Here is a 26,342-nt window from a genome sequence, read left to right on the forward strand (position 1 = left end):
AGCCAAGTGCGCCTGAGTGCGAGGGTTTGGTGGCTTCGTACACTCCGAAGCTCTATGCCCGAATTTGTTGCAGTTAAAGCAAGTACCCTGAAACTTTTCTCTTGGTTTCTTGGCAACACCACCTCTCGGTCCCAGATTGACACTTTTGTCCTTCTGCTTGCCAGCTTGCTTGTCAGACCGCTTGTCAGAACGCCTGTCATTCTGATTTTTCCTCCCACCGGAAGATTGACCATGCTCCATCATGTTTGCCTTGGCCATGTAGGAGGCCTTTGCACTCCTATCCATACCCCGATTCTCCTCTTCAATACGGAGCTTGATGAAAAGAGCCTCCAAGGTCATCTCCTTATTCTTGAACATGAGATAGCTCTTGAATTCTTTCCATGCTGGAGGTAGCTTATGGATGACCGCGGCCACCTGGAATGCTTCACTCAGAATCATCCCTTCAGTCCTGATCTCGTTGAGCAGGAGCTGCAGCTCTTGGACTTGGACTGCCACAGACTTGGAGTCCACCATCATATAATCAAGGAACCGGCCCACAACAAACTTTTTGGACCCAGCACCCTCGATCTTGTATTTCCTGTCTAAGGAATCCCACAACTCCTTTGCTGACGGAGCCTCGCCATACACAGAATACAGCGAATCATCTAGAGCATTCAGAATATAATTCTTGCACATGTAGTCATGCTCTTTCCATCTGGCCACATCAATTCGCTTCTGAGTGTCAGGATCGTCCTCAGCAATAGCAGGTGCTTCCTCGACAAGCCACTTTGCCAAGTTCAAGGTGGTGAGATAGAACAACATCTTCTGTTGCCACCTTTTGAAGTCTACCCCAACAAATTTGCCCGGTCTCTCCACGTGAGACATTGGAACGGAGGGAATCCCAGGAATAGGAGCATGAATTGGAATAGCCACACCGCCATTTCCATTGCCACTGATATTACCAGTCTCTTTCTCTTTGCTAGTGCCAGTAGTTTTCCCTTGCTCAGTTGTCATGTTTTCCTGAAATTAGGAACAACCACATATAAGAGAACAAATCTCAAAATTAAATTGACAAGCTATACATGAATAGATTAACAATCTATCAAACAAGCTAAGTCTAACATCCCCCATAGTTCCACGTAACCTGGGGGTCCCAGGGGGCGCGCCCCCTGGCGGGGGTCTCAGGGGGCTGTGCCCCCTGGCGGGGGTCTTGGGGGCAGCGCCCCCAGGCGGGAGTTTGAGGGCAGCGCCCTCAGCGGGGATGGGCAGCGCCCCCGAAAGGTAAACGGTATACACAATCTGCTACTAGCATGATTGTGGCCATCTGACTTCCCCTTCTGCTTTGCAGCGTAATTTGGGTACCGGCTAACACCACATAGGCCGCGCACCAAGGCTGAGTGATTCACGCCTACCACTGGCTAATCACTTCAGGCAAGGCACACAAGGCCGCAAGCCACCTCTGGCTAATCACATGCCTAGCACCCAAATCGCCTCTGCCAAGCAGATCATAACAGTGGGATCAAGGCCAGGCGATGTCCAGGCAGAAGCCAAGTAGATCACCCCAGAGGCCAACCAAAATTGATCCAAGGCCAAGCCGCGCACGACTGCCTTAGGCCGTAGCCTTTCTGTTAATTCCATCTCCGAGCAGTGGCCATGTCGCGCACGACAGGCCATGGCCGTAGCCAAGTGGATCTGTTATCGTATCACGTTACGACCATTAATCAATCCGTGATAATCTCGTATGAATCATCGGCAGATTGATCGAACTCCTTATACCATGAATCTGTCCAGTCATAAATCTGTTCTTGCAACTCAAATGTTAGTCCAAAACAGAAACTGCTTTCTGGAATTCATTTGCCGATCAATTGATCAAAATCTTTCTTAAGCTTGTTGGGAAAAATACGGCAATAACAGAAAATTCCAGAGAACAATTCCATTGATAATTCGAAGTTACAGAATACATAACAATAGACAGATTATGAAACGAGATACAAACAGATTGAATGAAAATCAAACCGAGTCCTGTGTGATACCACAGTCTCCTTAAGAAAGATTCGCCGCCTACCGTCGGTGTTGTAGGATCTTGTTCGGCGTCTTCCTCCCAGGGTTGGCTCGGCTATACCGCAAGCCGTCGGAACACCACCGTCGACCGCCTTGGCGAACTCACTACTGTCTGTCTCTCTCTCACACAAGAACGAATTTCAGAGCTGTTGAAGGGTGGATTTTTTTTGTGCAGAATGAAGAGAGCACTGCCCCTTTTATACTGCTCAGGTGCCTTTGAAAACAGTCAGGAATTGAATACGGGAATTCAATTCCCAGCCTTGAATAGGGAGAATCAATACACGAAACTGCCGGAATGAATGGCAGGTGCAAATGCCTGCATTAACCTCTATTCATGGCCATTATTCTGTCAAGAAAGTTCTTTGGAATTTCTGTTATTGCCGAATTTTTTCCCAACATGCTATTCTCTTGATCACATACATCAACTAACATAGTACCTAGAGGTGGCAAATGGGTGAGCTTAGGCGGATTTGGACGGTTTGAAATGGGTCACAGGTTGAATATGGGTCAAAAAGTAAACGAGTTAAATATGGGTACAGAATATGATTTACCCAATTTCTAGGGTAAACCCAGCCAACCTATTTTTCTTCTTATTTAAAAAAAAAAAAAAACTAATTCCCCTATATCAAAACTCAGACTTGCTAAACAAAAATACCACATCTACGAACCTTTCGGAATCAATAAGAAAAAAAAAAACCCAAGTCATGCCTTAAAAAAAGCACGAAATTGTCTATGATTTTGCTATTAAAATCAATGATACTTGTACAAGAATATGAGTACAGAATATGGTTAGTTCATGTATGCAGGGAGAGATTTACGAAGAGCCCGCTTAAGTTTGGATTAAAAAGTTAAGTGACTTTTTTTTTTCTCTATTCAAATTTTTTTTGTATTTGCTTATTTTTACCCCTATTATTTCGTCTCGATGAGAGAATCGAAAAATTAATTATTTTTTTTACTTTTACCTAATATTTTTTGTAATATTCAAGATAAATCCCAAAAAACAGAGGCTTTATCTTGCATGTTTTTTAAAATATTTGGATAAAAGACATAATTTTTTACTTTTCCAATTGGAGCGAATCAAAAATCGTAAAATACTTGTCGCAAAACAATAAACACAAAAAAAGACCAAATGGTGTATCCATAACAGGGTTCTCTAAATTACTTCTCTAAGTTGATTTATTGACTTATTTTTGTCTTTATTTAAAAAATTATGAGTTTCGATAAAAAAAATATTTTACTTTTCTGATTCCTCTCGTCAAGACGAATCATTAAGTCACAAAAATTTAACGCAAAATTAACAAATGCAAAAAAATTTAAAAAAAGACAAAACTAAGCCACTTATCTTTTAAATTCAAATCCACCCTGAATCTAGTGCGTTACTTTTTGAGTTTTGTTGCAGAAACAGTTAGAGAGAGAGAGATGGGTGAATTGGATTGTAGTGAGAGAATCAGAGAGAGACGGGCGAGAGAGAAAAAGAGGTGTTGGACCATTTTTAATTCTAGCCCATATTAAAATCACTCTCAACCTATCTAAACCCATAAAAATATGGGTTAATAAGGGTTGAACCCATATCAACCTATTATATAATATGGGTGAGTTGGGTTGGGGTTACAAGTGGGCGAATTTGGACAGGTTAAGAAATATGGGTTGGGATTGCCACCTCTAATAGTACCATTTAGCGGAAATAATTTGACTATTATCAATAACAGCCTATAGTCCAATAATAAAGCGAAAACACACCAATAGTTAAATCTGCTAGAAGAAGTGGCTGATTTTGATGTGTGCACCCTCTTAATAGTTAATACGCTGCGGCTTGGTTTTTGTATGATATTGATGGTTTCCTAGGCAGGAAATTAAATGGTATTCTTGCCCTATATTTGCAAGCGATCTTCATTTATTATTACTATTTTTTTTAGAATAGTAGCTCATCGATCCAAACTCTATAAATAGCAAGCCCCAGCCAGAGAGTGAAAGCAAGCACTAAAGCGTGTTCTTTCTTGTTTAGTCCCTCTTCTCTTACCGTTCATTGCCTCCCACCAGAAAAAATGGAAATAAACTCTACTCCAACTCTTACATTTACCCATAGCAAATTACCCAAGGTCACTCCACGTCGCTCTGCAAATTTTCATCCTAGTGTTTGGGCAGATTATTTTCTTTCATATGCTTCTGTCATCACGGTAAAATTGTCTCAGATTGTCTTAATCATATATAGAATACTTAAATTAAATCATTACAGTCCTCCAATATGATCAGCATAAATGCAAAAAAAATAAAAAATTATACTAGTCTAGGTTTAGGATATATTGTGAAAAAGAAGCCTAAAAATATTCTTATTCGATTGAGTTACATGGTAATGCATATAATTTCACTATCTTCGTTTCCATCATACTTTTTTCGTTCTCTTCACAAAGCCAAGATTTTTATGGATATATGATTTAGAGGTTACAAATGTTTCATTAATATATTGGTGACAAGTACTGCTGTTTGAATGCTATATAGTTCATAGGCGGACTATGGGGCACCCGTTTGTGGCATGTTTAGTATCATGTAAGACACTACATTAGACTAGTTCCAAATGAGCATATTTATCATTGTTTTCATAGGAAGCAGATGTCAAAACGGACCAAAGAATTGAGCAACTCAAAGAAAAATTGAGACAGAAGATAGTGGCGAGAGCTGATAAACCTTCACAGAAGCTGAACTTGATTGATGCAATTCAACGCCTAGGTGTGGCCTACCATTTTAAAATCGAGATTGAGACTGCATTACAGGATATCTATGAAACCTATCATGAAGTGACCAACGATGAAGATCTGTACACTGTGGCTCTCTCATTTCGACTGCTTAGATAGCATGGACATCCTGTCTCCTGTGGTAATTCTCTTTTACTTAATACCCATATTTATTTGGTTACATTTCCGATTTTTGTAATACGCATATTTAGGTCGAAATCTGTTATTGTCAGCAAAAAGATTAATAAACAAAGTTGAAATCATACTTCACAACTCCAACATAAATCCAACAACAAGCTCTTTGAAATTGGTTCGATTTAATAATTACCTCTATTTGGATAATTAGCTTTTGGCCCCTTCAAACTCTAGCAAATTCTACCTTGATCATTACCGTTTGCCCACTTATGAGTTCGAGTAATTTTTGGTACAATTTTATCATTTGGCCATTCGAACTTTGAAATTTTACCATGCCTTTTTTTGGAACGGCAAAATAACATTTTATTAGGGGGAAGGGGAAAGGTATCCAACCAAAAGTTGGAACCAAAGTAAAGGGAGAAACCCAATGCAACACCTAAGGGCCAAAAGGCCCAAATATACAATAAACAATATAGAAAATTCAAAATGCCTAAAAGCCTAAATACAATATGTCTTGTCACTTGTTACAAAATATACGAACATGTTATTTACTTTTCTCGCCTCGTTGATCATGTGTCGAATGGTTTACACAGATGTGTTTAACAAATTCAAGGACAATAAAGGAAAATTTCAAGAATATGTAATAGGTGATGTGCGAGGAATGGTAAGCTTGTACGAAGCTACACATTTGAGGGTTCGCGGAGAAGATATATTGGACGAAGCATTGGATTTTACGACCACACACCTCAAATCTGTGGTACCCAACTTAAACAATGGAATTGCAGCACAAGTAGTTCATGCTCTAAATCAGCCCATCCACACGGGCCTGCCAAGGCTCGAGGCACGACATTACATCCTCTTTTATGAACAATAGGATTCCCATAACAAAGCTCTATTGGATTTTGCAAAATTGGATTTCAACCGCTGGCAAAAGTTGCATCAGAAGGAGATAAAGTGAAATCACAAGGTGATTTGCTTCATCATTCAAGTTGAACCGTAGTGATTTAACAAGTCTGAGATATTGATCTTGTTTCATGGCACTTCCTTTTTTTGTTATGGTTTTTCAGGTGGTGGAAGGATTTGGACTTTGCCAGAAAGCTGCCATTTGCAAGGGACAGAGAGGTGGAATGCTACTTTTGGATACTGGGAGTGTATTTTGAGCCCCAATATTTTCTTGGTAGGAGGATTCTAACAAAAGTGATTGCCTTGGCTTCAATTATGGATGACATTTATGATGTCTATGGTACCTTAGAAGAACTTATACTCTTCACTGATGCAATTGAAAGGTTAAATTCGTGCCCCTTTTAGTGATCTTAATTTTCATTTGAGTCCCTAAAAATATAAAAATCACTTCCATTGTTCAAGATTGAGATTACAAGACTCCATGAATCGTGGATTTGAAATGGAATTCACAGCGTTATAAATGCAAAAGGAAAATTGAAATGAAATAAAATTAGCTTCACAAATCAACTAGTAATTCAACGATGCAAATACAGCCTAAGATTATGGAAGTTTAGCGGTCGTAAATGATATTTCAGGTTGGAAAAGAGTGCCTTGGATCAACTGTCAGAGTACATGAAACTGTGTTATCAAGAACTATTGGATGTTTACAACATGATTGATGAAGAAATGGCCAAGGAAGGAAGATCATATCGTGTCAATTATACAAAATCTGCAGTAAGTCTCAACCCGAGTTATATTTTATTAGCGAAAAATAAAAAATGATATTTCGTTAACACTAATTGCAATTTTTTTTTCTGTTAACAATTTTAGATGAAGAATTTAATTAGAGCATACTTTGAGGAAGCCAAATGGTGTCACGAAGGCTATATTCCAAGTATAGAAGAGTATATGAGAGTTGCGCTTGTAACCGGTGCTTACAAAATGCTTACAACAACTTCCCTTGTTGGCACGGGGGATTTGGTGACCAGAGAGAGTTTCAAATGGGTGTCAAGTGATTCCTTAATTCTTGAAGCTGCATCCGTGATTTGCAGACTCATGGATGATATGGCTGGCCACAAGGTAAGGACTAATAAGAAAATATGGACTAAATTCCAATATTCTGCAGTTGCAAAATCATATGATTAGGGCTTGCAAACTTTGAATATACTTTTGACTACCTTTCACCTCTAATGCCCTAGTTGATCCATCTCTATTGTAAAACCAAACGTAATATATTGATCCCTCGCTATTGTAGAACGTACAATGTGGCAGCGGAGAGCGATTGATTAAGGTGACTCAAATCTGTTTCAGGGAACTAATGTTGCATACCAACACCCTTACCCTGATGAAAGTTTGAGTCACCATAATCAGATTTTTAAAGAAAATTTGAACCTCTTCCTCCACATTGTTAGCCACGGTACTGTGGGATCGATCTATGTTCCCAAATCATCATGTCCTTTCGCCAGCCCCCAATGAATTATCAGCCACGCAAAAAAATCATAATTTGACCTTTATCATTTCTGGTGTTGCAGTTGCAGCATGAGCAAGAGAGAGACCACGAAACCTCGGCAGTTGAATGCTACAAGAAACAACATGGTGTCACAGAAGAAGAGGTTTATGTAGAATTTTGAGAAAGAATTGCAAATGCATGGAAAGACATGAACGTAGAGTGCCTCCGCCCGACCGCGGTCCCAATGCCTATCCTCGCCCGAGTTCTCAATCTTGAAGGAGTGATCAATCTTATATACATGGGTGGAGATGGGTACACTCATTCCGAAAAAAAGGTGAAGCAGTGCGTAACGTCAGTGCTCATCGATTCCATTCCGATCAATTAGCAAACAGTTATCTTAATCGTAACCAATTTACTCATAAGTGCCATAAAATGTTGTTCGTTTTTTTTAATTTTATTTCCAAAGTGTTTTCCCCTCTAGGAATATAGCCGCTTCTTCAATCGTCATAACGAGTGTGAAGTTGGCTGAGATGTGCTCCGGAGTAAAGAATAAATTAGATGTCTCTCTGATATCTATGTCCATTGTACCGTTGTAATCTTGGCGGTGTCAGAGTGCCACTGAATAACCTCTCAAATCGAACGATACGGCAGAATTTTTAAGATATTGGTATTTGGTAGTGTCTTTCGAAATCCCCTGCAGCATTCCACTCCGAGAAGACGTACCAGACAATATTCCCATCGGGGATGATATATATGGTGCAGTTGAAAAGTTTGGTGCAAACCTTTTGTAGTTCACTGACGTTTAAAAACTACTTATATGAGTGTAAAACTCATTTGAAACTAGCTAGCTAGCTCACCCAGTTAATCTTCTCTCTCTCTCTCTCTCTCTCTTGACTGCAGTGCACACACTTTTCGCTCTTTTTTTATTTGTCCATAAATGAAAGGGCATTTGTTGTTGGTGTTCATTTTTTATTTTAGGAGATACTTCTACATCAACAATTAGGGTGTATTCCACTCATTAAAATAAGTATTTATTTTTTGAATATCATATACTCAAAATTCGTTATGCTTTGATCAAACCAAGTTTGAATGGACCTTTTCTGCACTTGTTTATCAACCGAGAATAGTCAACTAAAATTGATCGCCAAATTCAATAGTAATAAAACAATTTTATAAAAAAGCAAAATATAAATAAAATGACGAATGATCATTCAAGAAAACAAAAGTAGTTCTAAATTAATCACCAACAAGGCTGAATACTATTGTTTGAAATTACCAACAAATTAAAACTGATTAACACCCCTGCCCTCAGGTTTTGACACTCAAAATTGACAAAATGCAAATAAATACTAACAAAAACAAAAACAAACACTGACTGATTCTTCAAAAATCTGATTTAAGCTCTCTTATAACTTTAACACAGCCACAACCAGTCTGCCTGGCAGCAATTTGACCAACCTTTTGACCAGGCACACAAGCACGACTGACGCAACTGCCATGACCGATATGTTGGTGGTTACCACCGCCGTGGGGATGGTCCACTGGATTCATAGCCACTCCACGAACCTTGGGCCAGCCGTTCCTCTTGACTCTGAATTTGTGATATGCATTACCAGCCTTGAGCAATGGCTTCTCCGTGCGCCCTCCTCCGGCAACCTAGCCAATCATCGCTCGACACCCTCTAGCCACAACCTTTTTCGCTCCCGATGGGAGTTTGATCCTGTCAATAGCACATCAAGTAGCAGGGATCACTTATGCAAAGTTGCAAACAAAAACAGCCACCTTGTAGTTGCATGAAAGAAAATAGTAGTGCAATACATCCTAATAAGCATATGAAAAAATATTTTTAATTCTCACTAGTGTGGGAACACATTGTTTTTTTCTTATTGGCAATTTCTTTTATAAAAACTTGACAAAGAGTACTTGTGGAAATTCCACACATTGTTGAAGTGGTGATTTCAAAAAGTAAACAACATATAAAGAAAAGAATATCTTTTTTATGGAGGATACCGTGAAAATGGGTTACGGAGCCCAATCGCGTGCGTCCAAAATATTTTTGAATGGTCCGAATTGAAAAACAATCTCAACAACTGATTGTGTTAACGACGGAAGGCTGCAACTGCACGAATCCGCAAAAAACTTGATTACGGCTCTACGAAAAATTTGTTCACGGCTCTACCGTGAATAAGTTTCTATCATAAAGAAATATGAAGATTCGATGTCCTTATATGACACTGAATAGCTAATTGCTTTGTAAGCCCAAACCAACGTACAAACTAAAACTTTTAGTTAGATCCCCCTCTCCTCTCCCCCCAACTTGATATACCCTTTATCAAGTATTCCTTAATAATATTTTTCCGTTTCCAAAAAAAAAAAAAAACATGCAAACAAAACAACGGCAAAATCACAAGCCCTATTCCTAGTTGAACTGATCAAATAAATTAATTCTACTTTATAAACCCCAAGCTCTAATTAACTTCTTTTGACCGAGTTCACAAACTTTGAACATGGGAGTTTAAGTGACATGTTTGTCTGGCTTGACAAGCATGTTGCTAAAGTAGTAACTGACAAATTAAAGTGGCCACTTGGCCGGTGTGATTTTGTGCTATCAACCAATAGGGAATAGAAAAAGGGTTGCTCAAACTGTGATAACCATGAAAGGAAAATTCTTAAATCAGCCGACGATAGTAGGTGTGTGAATGTGTATTAAAGGATGCAAAAAATGCACAGAAATACGTATTTTTCTTGTCTTTTAGTGTGATTATCGTCAGTCCAGTAAGCTGACAATAACAAAACCGATCATGAAAACGATCAGACAAATTTTCTTGCAGTATGTTGGCCGCGAAGTCAACGAATGCGAGTATTTGCTCGCAAAGAACAATTTTTATTGCTTTATTTTCTATGCCTTCAAGAATTTTTTGCATTGTCGGCAACACAATGCCGCTCTCTACAATCAGTCTAAAACTAGACCTTAGGTACAATGATGAATGCCGTAAAAAAAAAAAAAACGGAAAGCACTCATTATATTCCCTAACACCAATTGAATTTAGGATAGACGATGAAACTCATTCTGACAATCGGATGCACAATGATCATCATAATAATTAGGGATAACTTACACAATAACAAGTTTTCTTAGATTCTACATATATGCCAGTTTGCCCACCAAAATAAATAAACTAATTCGTATCCTTGTACTCAAATTATAAGTCTGTTATGGGTCAAAAGCCAAAAATCCCTTATCCGTAGAAGCTTCAGATTCTTAGATGTGGCTGTGAAAACTGTTCGTTAACAACAAATTAATTATGCCACTATGTTCATCAACTAACTGTCGATTACGGTAGACTAAGAAATGTCAGCATTGCATTTTCATAAACAGAAAAACGCTAACACACAGAGATTTTGCATACCTCGTGGTATCGTTATCAGGGTTTTGACCAATAACAACGGCATAATCACCAGAAGCCCTAGCCAAGACCCCACGGTCACCCACATGGTTCTCAACGTCACAAACAACGGCACCTTCGGGAATAGACCTTAAGGGCAGGATGTTTCCGACCATTAGGTTGTATCGCATGATTTGCAAGAATGTTGTATGGTTTCGAAAGGGAATCGCCATCTGGTTTAAAGTTCCCTTCTGGAGTATTTCTCAATTCCCAATGTCCAGTCTATTTGTACTCGCATTTCTCAAGAAAAAAAAGTGAGTTTTTTGGGAAAAATTGTCAATGTTGTTTTCAACAATTTTTAAAATTTGTTTTAGTCATAGTTGTATTCTTTTCCTGGTTTGTTTAACCTTTCCTTTTATTTTCCCTTCACTAATTCATAGTCCAATCACACCATTAGAAGGAATTTCGTTGTGCTCTTCCACCTCTATAATGTTATGATTTTGCATTATTTTGGTATCTTTCATTTCATCTCAAGGTTGCTGCAATTCCTTTCTTTTAAATGGCATGTCATTCTTCCTCCTTGTGCATGCTTTATCGTAGGATGCCAGGTGCTATTGGTATATCTGTATCAGAGTGCACATACCCTTTTTGAGCCCGTTTCGGATCCAAAAAAAAAAGATCGGAGCTGCTCATTTTGTTTAAAATATTTTGTTTACAGTCGTATCGGTTAGAGTGTCTAGGAAATGTCCCACTTTGTCCCAGAATTCAAGCTTGAATTCTCAAGCAAAGTTGGATGTTTCGTAAACGCCATTACCGATACTGGCTTGAGCTTACTTTTTTTAAGGACTGTAAACAAAGTATTTTAAACAAAATGAGCGGTTCCAATCATTTTTTTGGGACCCAAAGCAGGCCCAAAAAGGGTTTGTGCGTGCTGGTACAGATTTATATATGTACCATTATCCTTTTTGTATGCCAATCCTCAGGGTCCTTATTACAATATTCCTTATTAATATTGGAGACATCAAGAGATCTGAGACTCTAGCCCTCGTTTGCTTTGATCTGTGGCGGTTTATTCAGTACAATCCTATTGGGAGGGTCATTGTTACGGATCTGAAGGCTAAGGATTGCACGATGAAATTGATGATACCTTGTGAATGCTGAGGTCACCAAAAACACTTTGCTCTGTTTCCAAATGCTTTTTCTTAGCACCAAGTGTGCGAGCTTTTTGCAGGATTAGATATTCCCAGAATCACAATTGAACCTATGGTTGTACTGAAATTCGACAAGGCGGATTCATAAATAAGCAAATGCAGGAGTCTGCGGTGATATATTACTATAAAGGTTTTTTTTATTGGTCGGGACTCAGGTGATGTGTTGCCTATAGTTGTCTTGTAGTATTAAGTATTTGTAGTGAAAGATCTTAGAAAAAACATTATTGAGGAGTGAAATAAATGTTTGTTGTTTGTGCTTTTGAAATTGTTACATATTAATTAGTTGTGGGGGTTTGTTGTATTTCTTCTGTCGATTTTTAGCTTCGACGGCATGAAAACTGCATTTGTTTCTCCCAGCTCCTGCAATCTGAAACTCATTGGGTTTTTTATGGTTAGTTGAGTTGCAAGGGCCTGTTCTTATTTTGTACATGAAACAACAGTTTGTATATCTACCTTGCTGCTAAGGCGGCATGGGCGGACTAAATCCGTAGAGGTATACATATCAATGGATGGAGGCACTACCTCACCTAGCACTTGTGAGGTTTCGAACCCGCACCTTCTGAATCCAAAGTTCTTGCCAAATTGCACAAGGGAAAAACTGTTCTGTTTATTTATTTTCCAGGCCAAATTTCTACGGGAAATGCCAGAAATTTATGGTTCATATCCCTTGAATGACGAGCGAGCAAGATATGGAATTCTGATTTATGAAGTATCAAATAACGGTACTTAATTATGAAGAGAACAAATTTATACATGTTTATGTTAAGCAGATTCATCTGTTTGCGTTTCTTTAACAAAGTCGAGATTCAAATCTAGCATGAAGTTCTTGCCCATGATCTATCTATTGCATTACTTGTGATGATAGACAAAAAGTAACCAAAAAAATAGGCAACAGCACTATTCAAAGAGGGACCGGAAACCAAATGTAAGGCTTTGTTCTACTAAGGGCGGGGCTTAGGGCTTTTTGGCATTTTGTTCTTATTAAAAAAAAATTGCGCTCGGTAGTTTTGCACCAAAATTTTTATGGATTATTGATTCATTTTGAGGTTTTATTTGGATATTTTCAAAAATATTTGGGTAAAAGTAAAAGATTTTGGGTTTTCTGATTTCTCTCGTTGAGACAAATCAATAATTCACAAAAGTTTAGCGCAAAACTATCAAAAGCCAAAAAAAAATTCAATAAGAACAAAACGCCAAAAAGCCGTTAGTGAAACAATGCCTAAGATAATCAGTATAGCTTGAAGGACAGTTTGAATATCACGGTGGACGCTAATGGTGGCTCACCGGATCTCCAAGTATTTGACATTTTGGAATAACAAATGGATAGGTTTACATTTTACAATAACAATGGTATGGGTACTCCATATTTCGTTAACCCTTCTATGGGCACGACCAAAGGTGCACACCAACCTCACGCAAGACCCATTCCGGCTTTGATTCGACTTCCAAGTCATTAATATAAATTTTTGAGTGGCACTCGTGAAAAATCAACTCAAAAAAATAAGTATAGAATAAAAATATAAAAAACACGAACACATTCACAGGGCTGTGGGACCTGCACACACACTACACCTTGGGACCAACACACTACACACCTTTGGTGTGTGAGGCCCACATCTTTGTGAGTGAGTGTTTGTAGTTTGCAGTTTTTGACTTTTTGTTTTGTCACATAAACCAAACACGCACACAACCCACTTGATCCTCTTTGGGTATCTCCAATGATATAATCGAAATTTGTCACCTCATCTTTTAGTTTATTCATTTAAAAGGTTACTAAGATTAGCAATTTGAAGTCCCACAGTGAACATTGTCAGTCCATAAACGAAAATTCATTCTTAGGAGAGAGAGAGAGAGAGAGAGAGAGTGAGTTGAGAATAAAGATAGATGGATGGGTTAGTGATAGTTATGAGAGGGGAGAGAGAGGGAAAAAAAAAAAAAGGGGAAAGAGAGTGGTCCTCATAGAATTTGGTTATCCGAAAAGAAAAAATTTGTTCATTTAGCTTATCTCAGGGCTAAAATTTTAGGCTCTGTTTGAAACTTATGGAAAGGAAAAGAAAGGAAAGAAAAATAAAAGAGAAGAAAAATAGGAAGGAAAATTTACTTTTCCCTGCACTCAAAATCTTTATTTTCTTCTCTCGTTCTCTACAACCAAATAATAGGAGGGAAAATTCTTTCATTTTCCTTTCTTTTCCTTGAGTTCCAAACAGACCCTTAGTTATTGATCAAGAAGTGATAAAGTTTGATTATAGGAGTAACATTTATGTGATACATTTTAACTTGGTTGCTGATTTTGCCACTCTTTTTTTTCACTAAAAATACATTTGCAAGAGAGCGACGTTAAAAACAAATGGACTGGATTTGCCTTTAACTTCAATTACTACTATTTTTGAAATACTGCCAACTAGGCAGCTACTGCTACTACTACTACTTCCAAGTGTGGACTGTTTGACTTTATTCAGCTTCTGATTTTTGAGCTTTCCTTTTTCCTTGCTTGCATAGTTCTACTCCTATTTCAGATCTGGAAACACGCGTCGGAGCACAACGACAAAATGAGGAGGTGGTCGCCGCCACCGCCGCCGCGGCCGGGCGTGATACTGAAAGCCCTTCGTGGAGGTGGCCTGGGCATAGCTGCCATGGCCTACGTCGGCGTTGACTACCTGCGCTACCTGTCCCCGTCGTTGCACGAGCGCCTCCAGCCGGCACTATGGACCGTGCTCGCACTAGTTGCCGTCTCCCGCGTCCCCTTCTACAAGCACTGGTCCGCCGAGCTCCGCTCCGCTCTGCCCTTCGTTGCCGCGATGCTCTTTATGCTCTCCGCCCTCCTCTTCGAAGCTCTCTCCGTCCGCTTCGTCACCGCCGTCCTCGGCCTTGATTGGCATCGGTACTGCACTTGTATGCCCATATAAAAATACGTATCTGTATCTCGTATGTGCATTCCCTGTGTGGATCGTGAATCTAGTGCGAATAGTGTTTTTACTTTGCGCAATGAATTGATGTTAGGCTTTGCTAATCATTCTCCATCTTGAACCAACACTGATTAATCTGTAGAAAACGAAGGAATTTTTGGAAAGAAACGATTTTAACTCCAAACTTTATAACTATGAGGCCGTAGGGGTTTGGCTTATAGAAGCTTTCTTGTCGATGGATTATTTTCTGAGTCTTATGACGACATAAATATACTCATATCAACCACTTCTCATAAAATCAGACTCAGATGTTTCCTCAACTGCCTCGTAGTTAACCTGGTCAAAACAACCAGATGAGCTTTTCAAGGATCCTCTTTCAACAGTCACTTGTTGAGTCATCCAAATCAAACCTCCATCAAGTTGACTTGGTAAAACTCAATCCCTTCATTCTCTCAACAAATTATATTACAACACTGTGAGGTTTTCCAATTCAATTGGTTTATCCATCACACGATTAATTACACACAAAAAATGGGCTATTTGGCCACAACAATCCAACAATTGATTATTCTGTTGCCTGTTTTGGAGAGTTGATGGATCGATTTTGAGGTGGTGCAAATCTTGAAAAAGGGTGTTAGATTCGTTTGGTAATGGGGATTTTCTGATGTGGATAAGTGGATTGAGTTATGTTTTATTGAGACATGAAGTGTGTTTAAGAAATATTCTGGTAGCAGATATTTGAGATTTTAGCTTTCAAAAAGACATTGTGAGTGGTTGTCAAAAACATTTTATCAACAGATTATGGGATTCTAGGGATTGCTGGAAGCTGGAAAAAGTCAAATTCTAACTCTAGAGTAGCAAGGTTTGGGGTGCTTTTTGGATCAGATTTTAGATTAACTAAATGAACTTGCCCATGTTTTTCGGATTCCTAGGCAGGTCAATCTTCTCACATACATCAACTAAAATACCATTTAGTGGAAATAACTTGATTAATATCGCCATTAGCCTGTAGTCGAATAATATAGCGGAAAGCTGATTAGAAAACAATACGAGTTTCTACTGTAGCTTAATGATAAACACAGCTATAGTAAACTCGATTTTCTGCTTTCATAAGAATAAGCTATAATCTAAAATGTGTCCACGAATATCGTAAATACGCCCAAGTGTGTTTGATTTTGTAGGTTAGATTTGGAAAGTAGGTAGAACCTAAAGTGCCTATGTTAGGGTGTTGCATTTAATGAGGATATGGAGTGTAGTTGTTTTTTGTAATCTGATTCTTTATGGAATCTGGTTGCCAGTGGTTTCATCTTGTATGTGTATGTACATAGCCATCTCAATCTCTTAACTTCATATTAATTATTACTCAGCTCATAGTGGAATCTATAGCCGACTAAGAGCATGTACAACAACTAGCAGAACTCTCTAAATTTATTTTAGGTAGTCATTTTGTATTCAAAACTCCCTATAATTTTATATATTTAAAAAGATGTTCTCTTTCTCGCCTGGTGTCTTTTCTTTTCCTTTTTCTTTTCTTGTACTTACCAAGGGAACCATACTTTCATAGCCCTCTATAGATCAAGCAATGCTGGATTTGAATGGATACTGGTCCTTGTCGGTGGCAACTCTGGGCTAATCAATGTCGTCATAGAATCTAATTCTTGGGCTTCGAAACCAAACGGATGTATCTTCTAGTCTTGCAATTTCAGCCAGAGCAGTGAAGAGAAATCTCTAGGGATTGCGACTCAGATCACAGAAACAGTAACAGTAACACAACTCAATCTGTGGTTGTTTTTCAATTGCATAACCGTTGCATGTCTCTTGAGTTGCAGAGCGTGGGTGATGCTGCAAAAAAGGGTAAGGAGAAGAAGAGGGATGAAATTCTGGAACAGGGTTTGAGGTAACACAGTAGCTTCGATTTGATGGAAGAGAGAGAAGCACTAAGTTTTTTTCATTTAAGTGTCGCTACGGTGGCTCACCTCATCTGGCGAGTTACTGTAGCAAGAATAAAGTGGCGAGGTGTATGACTATTGTGCTATAGGTATCTATTTGAGAATGGCTCTCTATTTTGGCTAAAAGTTGCAAACACCTAGGCTGTTGTACATGCTTTAAGTTGTTGAATTTGGGGAATGGTTTGACTTATCTGGTTTCCATCAGTTGGTGGGTTGGTTAGGAGGTGGTCCAATCCTTGTAGAAGGGTAGTATAATATTTCTTGTTTATGGGTTGGTTGGGTGTCATCTGATTTTGGTTTTGACTCGAACATTAAGTGTCAGTTTTTTTTTTTTTTTGGGTGGGGGTGGGGGGTTGCATTTAATGAAGAATTGGATTAAAGTTCGATCTTCTAAGCTGATTCTTCGTCAGATCTTTTGCCAGTAGGTGGTAAATAGATCTACAATGGAGATATATTCCTGCTACTCCAGGTTCTTGTCTATGCTAATTCTTCCTGTTTTTATACCAATGAGACAGTGACTTGAGACCAGAACCCTATTGCATGGCTTATGAATAACTTCAGCAGCATATCCAGTTGTAGATTCTTTAAGCCTATGTTTTGATGATGCATTTGTGGAGGGATTAATGGAGGGAAAGTAAATCATGGAGGAAAAGATAATAAGATAATGAAAGTGAAGACTCTAAATTCTTTGTTTCATTTTCCTGTGATCTTGCTTTCCCTAGGTATATCCTTCTACAAATCCATGAACCAAAAACAACCTAAGTTTTCTTTTAAGAGAGTGCACATGTAGCACTATATTCAAGTTTCTGTTTTTTAGTGGTTATGGCATGTGCAGCATGTATAGTTCAATGATAATATTGCCAATTGTCTACCAAGCTCCTCTCGTATGAACTCTTCTTCATCACTTTTGGAAGGCCGTACATGAGTAGTCCACCTAAACTGATGTATGATGTATAACCATTAATCTTTCCTTTTCCATCTTGCGGAGGATTTGATGGAACTGTAAGAGAAGGTCAATCATGTAGGATAAATTTCAGGTTTCCAATTTCCAATAATCTGATTTCTCATCTTTTGCAATTGAATCTTCGTTCAACAATGCTGGTTAATGAAGTGTAGTGTAATGATTGTTTAGGATAGTAAAGCTTTATGAATCTTAAGAACGATGGGAAGCGTGACTTGATTATCTTAGCATATCTATCCATCAAGAGAGTGATGTCAAACAGGATATTCTTAGTGGAATATATGTGATTTTGAAGTCTTGTGTGTGTATTAGGACTAGAAAGGGGAACCTTTAAACATTATTGTTGTGTATGGAGAACACTGTGGTAAATAAGAACATTTGTTCATTTGGTTGAGAGGATTCTGTTAGGAAGGGAGAATCATGCTTTGAGCAGTAGAGCATCTACGATTTGTTCAAATGAGCATGCAAAAACGGAAATAGCTAGCACATAAATATTGAGTCAGTGGAAATATTGTCTTGAACGTCATGTGTAAGCGTAAGGAATGTAACACATTTCCATGAAGTCATCAGCAAATTGCTAACTTGACATGATTGAAAATGCAAAGACAGAATATGTTAATGAACATTCCCTTTTTCCCAAATTGCTGGTCCATATTTCTCTTTTGGAATGTCCCGTACAAATGTTCAGTTCACAATGCTTTACAGATGTTAAATGTTGAATGAATCCCACAATGAGAATCAGGGGGCTATTGGAAACTAAAACCTGTCGACTTGAATTTTAAGTAATTATAAAAGGTGGAATTTCCAACCGTAGTGTCAATTGCTTCGTTGGCATTTGACATCTCATCTCTTACTAAAACGTTATGAAACAAAATTTCACAAAAAGATTGTAGTAAGAATATACTAAAGCATTAGATTTGTCATGTTGGCTGGAGTGTAAATTTTATTGCAGATGTCACATTCATGCCAAATTACTACGTGAGCCTTCCAAAACAATTGACATCCATAAATTTGAAGCCAAGGATGGAGATGCTCTAAAGGTTATGGGATGGGAGTGCTGAAGTCTATACTTCAGTAGATTCATACTTCAGATGGTTTATGTTGAAAATACATTTTACATGGATCTCAAACTGAAAAAAAAATTGTCTTCTTTCTCAGTGCACTTCTCCCAAGTAAATCTAGCGAGTTGACTCCATATTTCTCAAACTAGTTATGCTTTGCACTTACTGAAAGCTAGCAATTGGATATTTGATTTGCTTATATTTATTTGTCAGTACTGCACCCCCTCTCCCGGACACTGGGCAGTGGTTGCTGCTAGCATTGAATGAGAAACTTCCTCAAACAGTTGTTGAGATGTTGAGAGCCCATGTCATTGGGCTCCACCATTTCCTGATGTTGTTCATAATGCTGGCATTTTCTGTACTATTCAACTCTGTGAAAGCTCCTGGGCTTGGGCTGGGTGCAAGGTACATGTTCACCATGGCAATTGGGCGCCTTCTTCGGGCAATATCTTTTGTATCCACGATTCTGCCATCAGCTAGGCCATGGTGTGCATCAGCTCGGTTCAGTGTCCCTACATACCCTCATCCATGGGCTCAGAAGTATTATGTTCCTTATGCTTCAGATGCCACTGCTATACGCCAGCTTATTCATCTTGATATAGCTTACGGTACGTGCAGCTTATAGATTAAAAAAAAGCCTCATCTGGTGTTTGGTCTTCCTATGTGTTGTGGGTTTATATTTTTGCATTTACTGTAAATCTTTAGGTTTGTGTTGCGTTGTGCTCTCTTGTTTGTGTAATTGCTTTCGTTTATCTTTATTCTTCATTTGCGGATAGCATTGTTTGGTTTTCTCATGTTTTGTGATCTTTACCTTTCGCGAAGTCCATTTCCGCCCCTCTCCCTAAAGAAACAGAAGGGGGCAAAGGCAAAGAAGATGCTTTTTACTTTTTTTCTGCTTCTTGCACAACATTCTTTGCCCAGGAAAATGATTGATTAAATTAATTAGGTGAATCAGATAATGCAAACTTTTGCAATCATCTCAATGTTTTACAGTGTAATTTCTCCTTAAATCGCTTCTTATCTATGGAATCGCTGGTGTTTTGAGGTCGATTTCACCTTTGGTTTTTGTTGGAGTTTTCACCATTGTTATTATGGGGAAATTTATGTATTGTACTTGGTTCTCTTAAGTCCTGCATGATTTCCCGTTTTTAAAGCTGTCCTAAAAGCTGTGAGGCATGTTTAGTTGACATTTTTCTTTTCTTTATCCAGAAAAAGTTGCGGAAGTCATTGTTGATAATCGTCCTGATTGGGGATCGATGAGCTTCCTAATTGATTTCCTGCGACCCAATCCTTCTGAAGGAGCGTCATGGTATAATCTTCTAAAAAAAGCTGGAGGGGGCTGCAATGACCTTCTATATAGCGGCCACATGCTTGTTGCAGTACTCACTGCTATGGCTTGGACGGTACATGTGCAAATAAAATTTCCAAACAATGAAGGGCACTGGCCCTGAGTTTCAAACTCGGCTGCTGAGTTATGGTTTTCTTTCTGATTGTAGGAAGCTTACGGAGGCTTTAGCTCAGCTCTTATATGGATTCTGGTTTTGCACAGTGCCCAGAGAGAAGTAAGGGAACGACACCATTACACTGTAGACTGTGTCGTGGCCATCTATGTAGGGATTCTTCTATGGAAGATGACGGGGTTTATCTGGCCAACCAAGAATGTGTCGAGGGATAGAAGGCTAGATAAGCTTGAGAAAATTCAAAGTAGACTAATCCAGGCTGCAAAGGATTCTGATATGGACGAGGTGAGGGAGCTGTTGAAAGAGGTTGAGTTGGCCAGTACGCAAGACAACCAGCAAAGTACGAGTAGGGCTATGTGGTTGTTTTCGGGCGCCACTATTTTCTCCACGCTTACCATAGTTCTTTTGGCCTTCACGTGGACGAGCGATGGGTAATTTCGTTTTTCTTTTTTGGCTGTGGATCGTGAGATTTGTCTTTACCACGAGTTTAACACGGATATTTGCTGCGGTTTACTAGTATAACTCGAAATGTTCTGCCATTTTTTTTTTTTTAACTTCTTTAGTATTTTTTTATTTTATAATTCGGTAGTGTTGTTTGTTACTCCATATTTCTTTCCCCTTCAAGGTCCACAAAGTAAGAGAAATGGTAAGAGAATTGTCCCACATTTCTAGACTGCTCTTTCTTGTCAACTGTAAAATTGAGTAATTGGATATCTCCAATTTCCAACATGGTACTATCTATTAATCTGTGAGATTTCTATTTTAAATTGTTAAGCCGAAGATATTTAATGTTTTTGATCATGGTGCAATATAAATTGTAAAGCCCACTTTTTTCTTAGTTTTCTTTAGCTTCTGTCTATGTCTAATAAAAATATCTAAACATGTTCCGATAATATTTGCTGAAATTTTCTCTAAGTGGGTAATACAGATATGCACATACATAATGTATTTTCTCCCTAGGTTTTTTATTTGTTTTCAGTAGAAAGAAGACTAACATAAATTAAAAACATAATGGTCCTGGGGTATTTTCGCCCCTACAAGGTGATCATCCTATTTAGCCATATCACATAGTAAGTTTTTATCCCGGTCAATTTGTCAAGTTATTTTTTCATCCCGAACTTTGAATAAGCTGAATTTCACTCCTATTTAGGGGGCTTTTTCGCTAAACTAAATGGACTAAAATGGAAAAATGCATGTTTTCATGAATTTTTAGTCAAGTCATTCTCCTCACATATATTAATGAAAATATCATTTAGCAGAAACAACTTGACTATTGACTAAACGGTATTTTCGATATTATTGATATTTAGTAAAAAAAAAATCCACTATTGAAGACAACTCATTTCCCTTACTAAGTACTATTATTTGCATTTTTAGTGAAAACAAGTGGTATTTTGACATTAGTTTCAAAAAAAAAAATCTAGCATGAACACACCTTACCGCAGCAAATGGTAAAATCTATCTAACTAGTTGAGTGGGTTCCGAAATCGTGGAAGCGTTGAAGAACATGTATGCTTTAGGAAGTTCTGAAAAAATTATAATTCTAAATAATATTCATCAATCAAATTTACAAAAATGAAATAGATAAATAGAGAAAGAAATAGTTGCCTGTGGAATGGTCGAGACACATGATAGCGCTCTCCTAAGGAACGATATACCCCTTCATGCACTGGGTTAAATAGTAGTGCTTCCCCAAGATATATCAACCTTCAAATTTTCTTTTGTACAATGAGGCAAACTCACGAACCAATAGTTTCCCGACAATCGAAATAGTCAATAAAAGCAACCTATAGAGTTCAAGAAACAGCAGAAGCTTTTATTTTCTGAAGTAAAAGTACTGCTTAGAAGAAGAAAAGGTAAAATATTTTTTCTGTATAAGTAAAACCAAGAGCGAGGAAAGTAAGTACTAGTATTCTGGTGTATTATATATCTTAAGCTACATAGGCATACACGTACATAGTATGTAGAAAACGTTGTTGGACTGTTTTTGACTGTTTTTTCACCATCTCTCTTAAAATCAATTGGTGTTAGGGAGGGACTTCAATTAAGTTTTTTATGACATTCGACATCGCACTCGCAAGTTTATTTTTAGAGCAGTTACAGGGAGTGACATTATGTGACCAAATCTATGGGGACAATCCGAGCCCAACAATCCTTCTCTCACAAAGACAAACCCGCGACTCGAACCCATGACTTCCTGGCTCTGATACGACTTGTCATATTCTAGCTCACCTAGAGTTTATAGAATTGTAGTGTTTCTATCTTTTCTATTAATAACCCACTAATTAATTAATATATCAACCAAATCAAGAAACAAAAAGCAGTAAAACGATGAACAATACCGATATTCGTGGAAAACTTCAGAAAGGGTAAAAACCACAGGAGTGAAATCAAAACACTATATGAACCATTGTGCAGTTACAAGTAATCTTATCATACAATTCTGAATCACTCACAAATTGCCCTAAGATGTACTTGCCGAATCCTGGTACACCACACTAAGTGTTTGATCGCCGAACGCCTTGTATCCTCAACCCCTCCAAGACACTTCCAGAAATTCACCGGAAGAACGAACTGAGTTGTTGAATACAAGACAGAGAGACTTCTTGGAGTTGTATTTGTATCTCAAAGATCAATCGATCTTATCCATCCTCCGAGACCCAAAGTAAAAGAACCCCTTTTAAGTGTTTTCTTAGCGTTCAAAAATGAAATATCGGGTTGCTCTATATATTTCGGTCTCATAGAAAAACCTAACAAGCCGCATATAATTAGACTGCAGGGAAAAAGGCTGGTTGCTCGGGCACTGTCTAATGCCTTTACTTGAGTTGTTCGAGCAACGTTTCTGATAAACATTTCCTTCCACGAAATCCCTTGATTTCTTGATTCCCTTTCCTTATAAAGCTGTTTTATGCACGAAATTCTCTTCAAAACCTTGATTTCCTTCCACTCCAATTACCTTAATAATCTCTACCTCTCAATTACACAATATCATTGATACACTTCCTAAAATAGACGCTCTAAAAAGGAAAATCAATAAGTTACAATTCAATAATAAATGATACAAATCAATATGAGTTTTTGTCAAGGGATTTGTAAAAAATATAGACCTTAAAAACACTAACATTAGTTTTTTTTTTTTTTTTGAAAGTCCACTAACATTAGTTTGTTAAAGCCATCCACAGTGGTATAATCAAAAGTGTCAATTGTTTTTAAAGTTAACAATGTTGGTGCAAAAGATGGCTCACAATGATATAATCAAACTTAGCAACATCCTTAGAAATAATCAAATTTTGGGATTTAGATAACCAAAACTAGCAACTTTTTTCAATAATCAAAATTTGTGGACCCCGCACCATATAAGTTAACTGGTTCCAAAATTTGTGTACACGCGTATTTCAACTGGTATTTTCTCCTCGTCTTCTTTGTCTGCTCTATATCTTTTTCGCTTCACCTACAAACTGTTTCTCTTTCTTCCCTCCAAAAATGAAGTTCATATCTCTCAATCATCTACAGACTATAATTCAACTCATCATCGTTGGATTAAGGTATTTCACCCTTCTTTTCCATTTCTGTTTATTCCTTTTTTGTTTCTGTTTCACTAGCGCTTCATCTTCATCTTGCAAGTAATTTGTTTTCCTTGTTTTCTTTTGATTTTCTTCCATTTGACTTTAGAATTGTAACTGTTATTCTATCGTTTCGGAAGGAGATGTGCTCAAAAATTTCACTAAGAGAGAAGAAGAATGGGAGGGGAAGCTCGGATCCCACCCTCCCCAAAAAAAAAAAAAAAAAATAATAATAATAAATAATAATAATATTCCCTCCGTCCTTTTTTAAGTGTCCTACTTCGTAATTCCAACTTATTAAAAAGACATCATCATTACACCTTTCACATCAACTTTTTCCTCCACTTTCCCTACTTACCTATCATCATTACACTTTTACTCACTAACTTTTTAAAATAAAATCTACTTTTAGGGACAAAATAGACAATGCACCAACTTTTACCCCCCTAACTTTACAAAATGGACACTTATTAAGGGACAGCCCAAAATGGAATACTGGACACAAAAAAGGGACGGAGGGAGTAGGAGGGAAATAAGTCACCGATTTTCCCCCACAATTAAGAGAGGAAATCGATATATTTTTGCTCAAAAAAAATGTTATGGAGGGAAGTGAAAGGTGGGGAAGAGAGGGGGAGAGAGAGTGTATGAAATTGGAATGGACCTCTTATTTTGGTTATGGACTTAAAGTGACCATTATGGACCTCAACATTTTTAAACTTAACAACCTCTTAAATGAATAATCAAAAGCTGATGTGTCAACTTTTGGTTATCCATTTTTAATTATACCACTGTGGATGGCCTTAGTTAATATTCCTCTATCTTTAGAAGCCTGCTTAAAATCACAAGTAGGTGATAAAACTCATCTGAAAGCCAATCAAATAATACTATAGGTAAAATACTCCCTCCGTCCCATAATATTTGTCCTGTCTGTAAAATAAGGACGTAAAAATAATACAATTTTTGCAAGAAAAATACAAATTTTTTTCAACAATTCATTAGAAATCGATGAGTTCTTGTAATTTAAGAAAAAAGTTTGAATTTTTTATTGAAAGAAATGCATTATTTTTTAGTTATCGTTTTGCAGACCGGACAAATATTTTGGGACGGAGGGAGTATTAAATTAGCAACAGAAAGATCCTAAGAACAATTTTTCCTTGTCAAATAAAAAATATTCAGGAGAGGCGTGAATCCATACCCAATTTAGTAGGTATGGATTAATTAAGTTTGGTACAATAATATGTGACCAACAACACAATGATTTCGCTACAAATATAGGTATTGCTTGGAATGCAATGGTTGGATTTTGTGTCTCATAATTTGATTTTAACACAATTTTGTCGTATAGTATATGGTTGGGTTGAGACATCATTTGGTTCAAGACAATTGCTTTCATAGGGACGTTTGGGAGCCCCATGTTGATTTACGCATTGTTCATTTGTCGATTATGGGGTATTTGATAGCTAATTATAAAATTTATTTTGATAGAATGCATTCTGAAAAATAAAATAAAATTGGAGAACGTGTAATCCAAAAATCACATTTTGAAGAGTATTTTGGATTCTAATTATACTTTCAATCACAAAAAACTTCTGAAAATCTATTCGGCACGTATTATCCGAACGCTTTCACCAATTGTCATTATACTCCAAATTTATAATCAACAATATAGAATCTTAAAAATTAAGTTCTCAAACACCCCCGCACTAAACTGCCATACAACATACTACCACCTACCTGCTTTTATCATTGGTTATTTGGTTGGGTAGAAAAATGATGAGATTCAATTGGCGGATACTTTATGTTTGCGGCTAGGAAAGGGATGCCTCGCTGAAAACAAAAATTGAAAAAATAAAAAATAAAAAAAAATGAAAAATCTACACCCATCCAATCATGTACTAATCAGCAGGGGTTAACTCAGGTGGTCAAGACTCTTGCATCTCATCATGAGGTTAGGAGTTTGAGTCTCCCTACCTGCATGTAGGTATTCTTTTCTTATAATGCTTTTTTTTCTTTCTTTTGTTTCTTGAGTTGGTTGAATTGTTGAGTTTGGTTGTTTCGTAGACTCTCACAATTGATGTAGTGTCCCGAATTTATATTCTGTACTTTTATATCTGATGTGAAATGATATCTTCTATCGATTGACCCAAAAAAAATCATGTACTATTTTGTAATTAAGGGAAATTTTTAGGGTGCGTTTTCACTACAATTTTTTTTTCTTCAAGCTAATGACAATAGTTAAATTGTTTCTGTTAAATGATAGTTTAATTAATGTGTGCAAAGAGAATGACTTATTAAAAATCTGTAAAAACAGGACTTTAATCCATTTAACTCAGTGAAAACACCTTTAATTGCTCATGTACCACCACATACTCTGTGGGCTTTTTTATTAGTACATATTAGTGTGGACTCCACTAGTGTGGGACTCCAAGTCCATCGCCAACTGTCCAACTCTGAGAACTTATTTAATCCAATAATGCATGAATTTGGGGATGGTGTTGTGCAATTGTGTGTGCAGTATCATGTTGCACACCTTCGAGCCGTCGGAT

At 37.6% G+C, this 26,342-nt stretch overlaps 1 protein-coding gene and 2 pseudogenes across 1 annotated transcript; 2 read left to right on the plus strand and 1 right to left on the minus strand.

Annotated features, from left to right (window-relative positions):
• The first annotated feature begins 4,085 nt into the window (after nucleotides 1–4,085).
• Nucleotides 4,086–7,480, plus strand: LOC131323896 ((-)-germacrene D synthase-like; annotated as a pseudogene).
• Nucleotides 7,481–8,682: 1,202 nt separating this feature from the next.
• Nucleotides 8,683–10,918, minus strand: LOC131323897 (large ribosomal subunit protein uL2z-like; annotated as a pseudogene).
• Nucleotides 10,919–14,289: 3,371 nt separating this feature from the next.
• On the plus strand, nucleotides 14,290–21,000 carry LOC131324755 (protein PHLOEM UNLOADING MODULATOR). Its single transcript, XM_058356863.1, has 4 exons — nucleotides 14,290–14,777; nucleotides 18,987–19,381; nucleotides 19,983–20,176; nucleotides 20,270–21,000. The coding sequence occupies exons 1-4, from the start codon at nucleotides 14,446–14,448 to the stop codon at nucleotides 20,666–20,668; spliced, it is 1,320 nt and encodes a 439-aa protein (XP_058212846.1). The 5' UTR covers nucleotides 14,290–14,445; the 3' UTR covers nucleotides 20,669–21,000.
• The last annotated feature ends 5,342 nt before the right edge of the window (nucleotides 21,001–26,342 follow it).

This window comes from Rhododendron vialii, chromosome 4a, assembly GCF_030253575.1.
Source record: "Rhododendron vialii isolate Sample 1 chromosome 4a, ASM3025357v1".
Classification (NCBI taxonomy): Eukaryota; Viridiplantae; Streptophyta; class Magnoliopsida; order Ericales; family Ericaceae; genus Rhododendron; species Rhododendron vialii.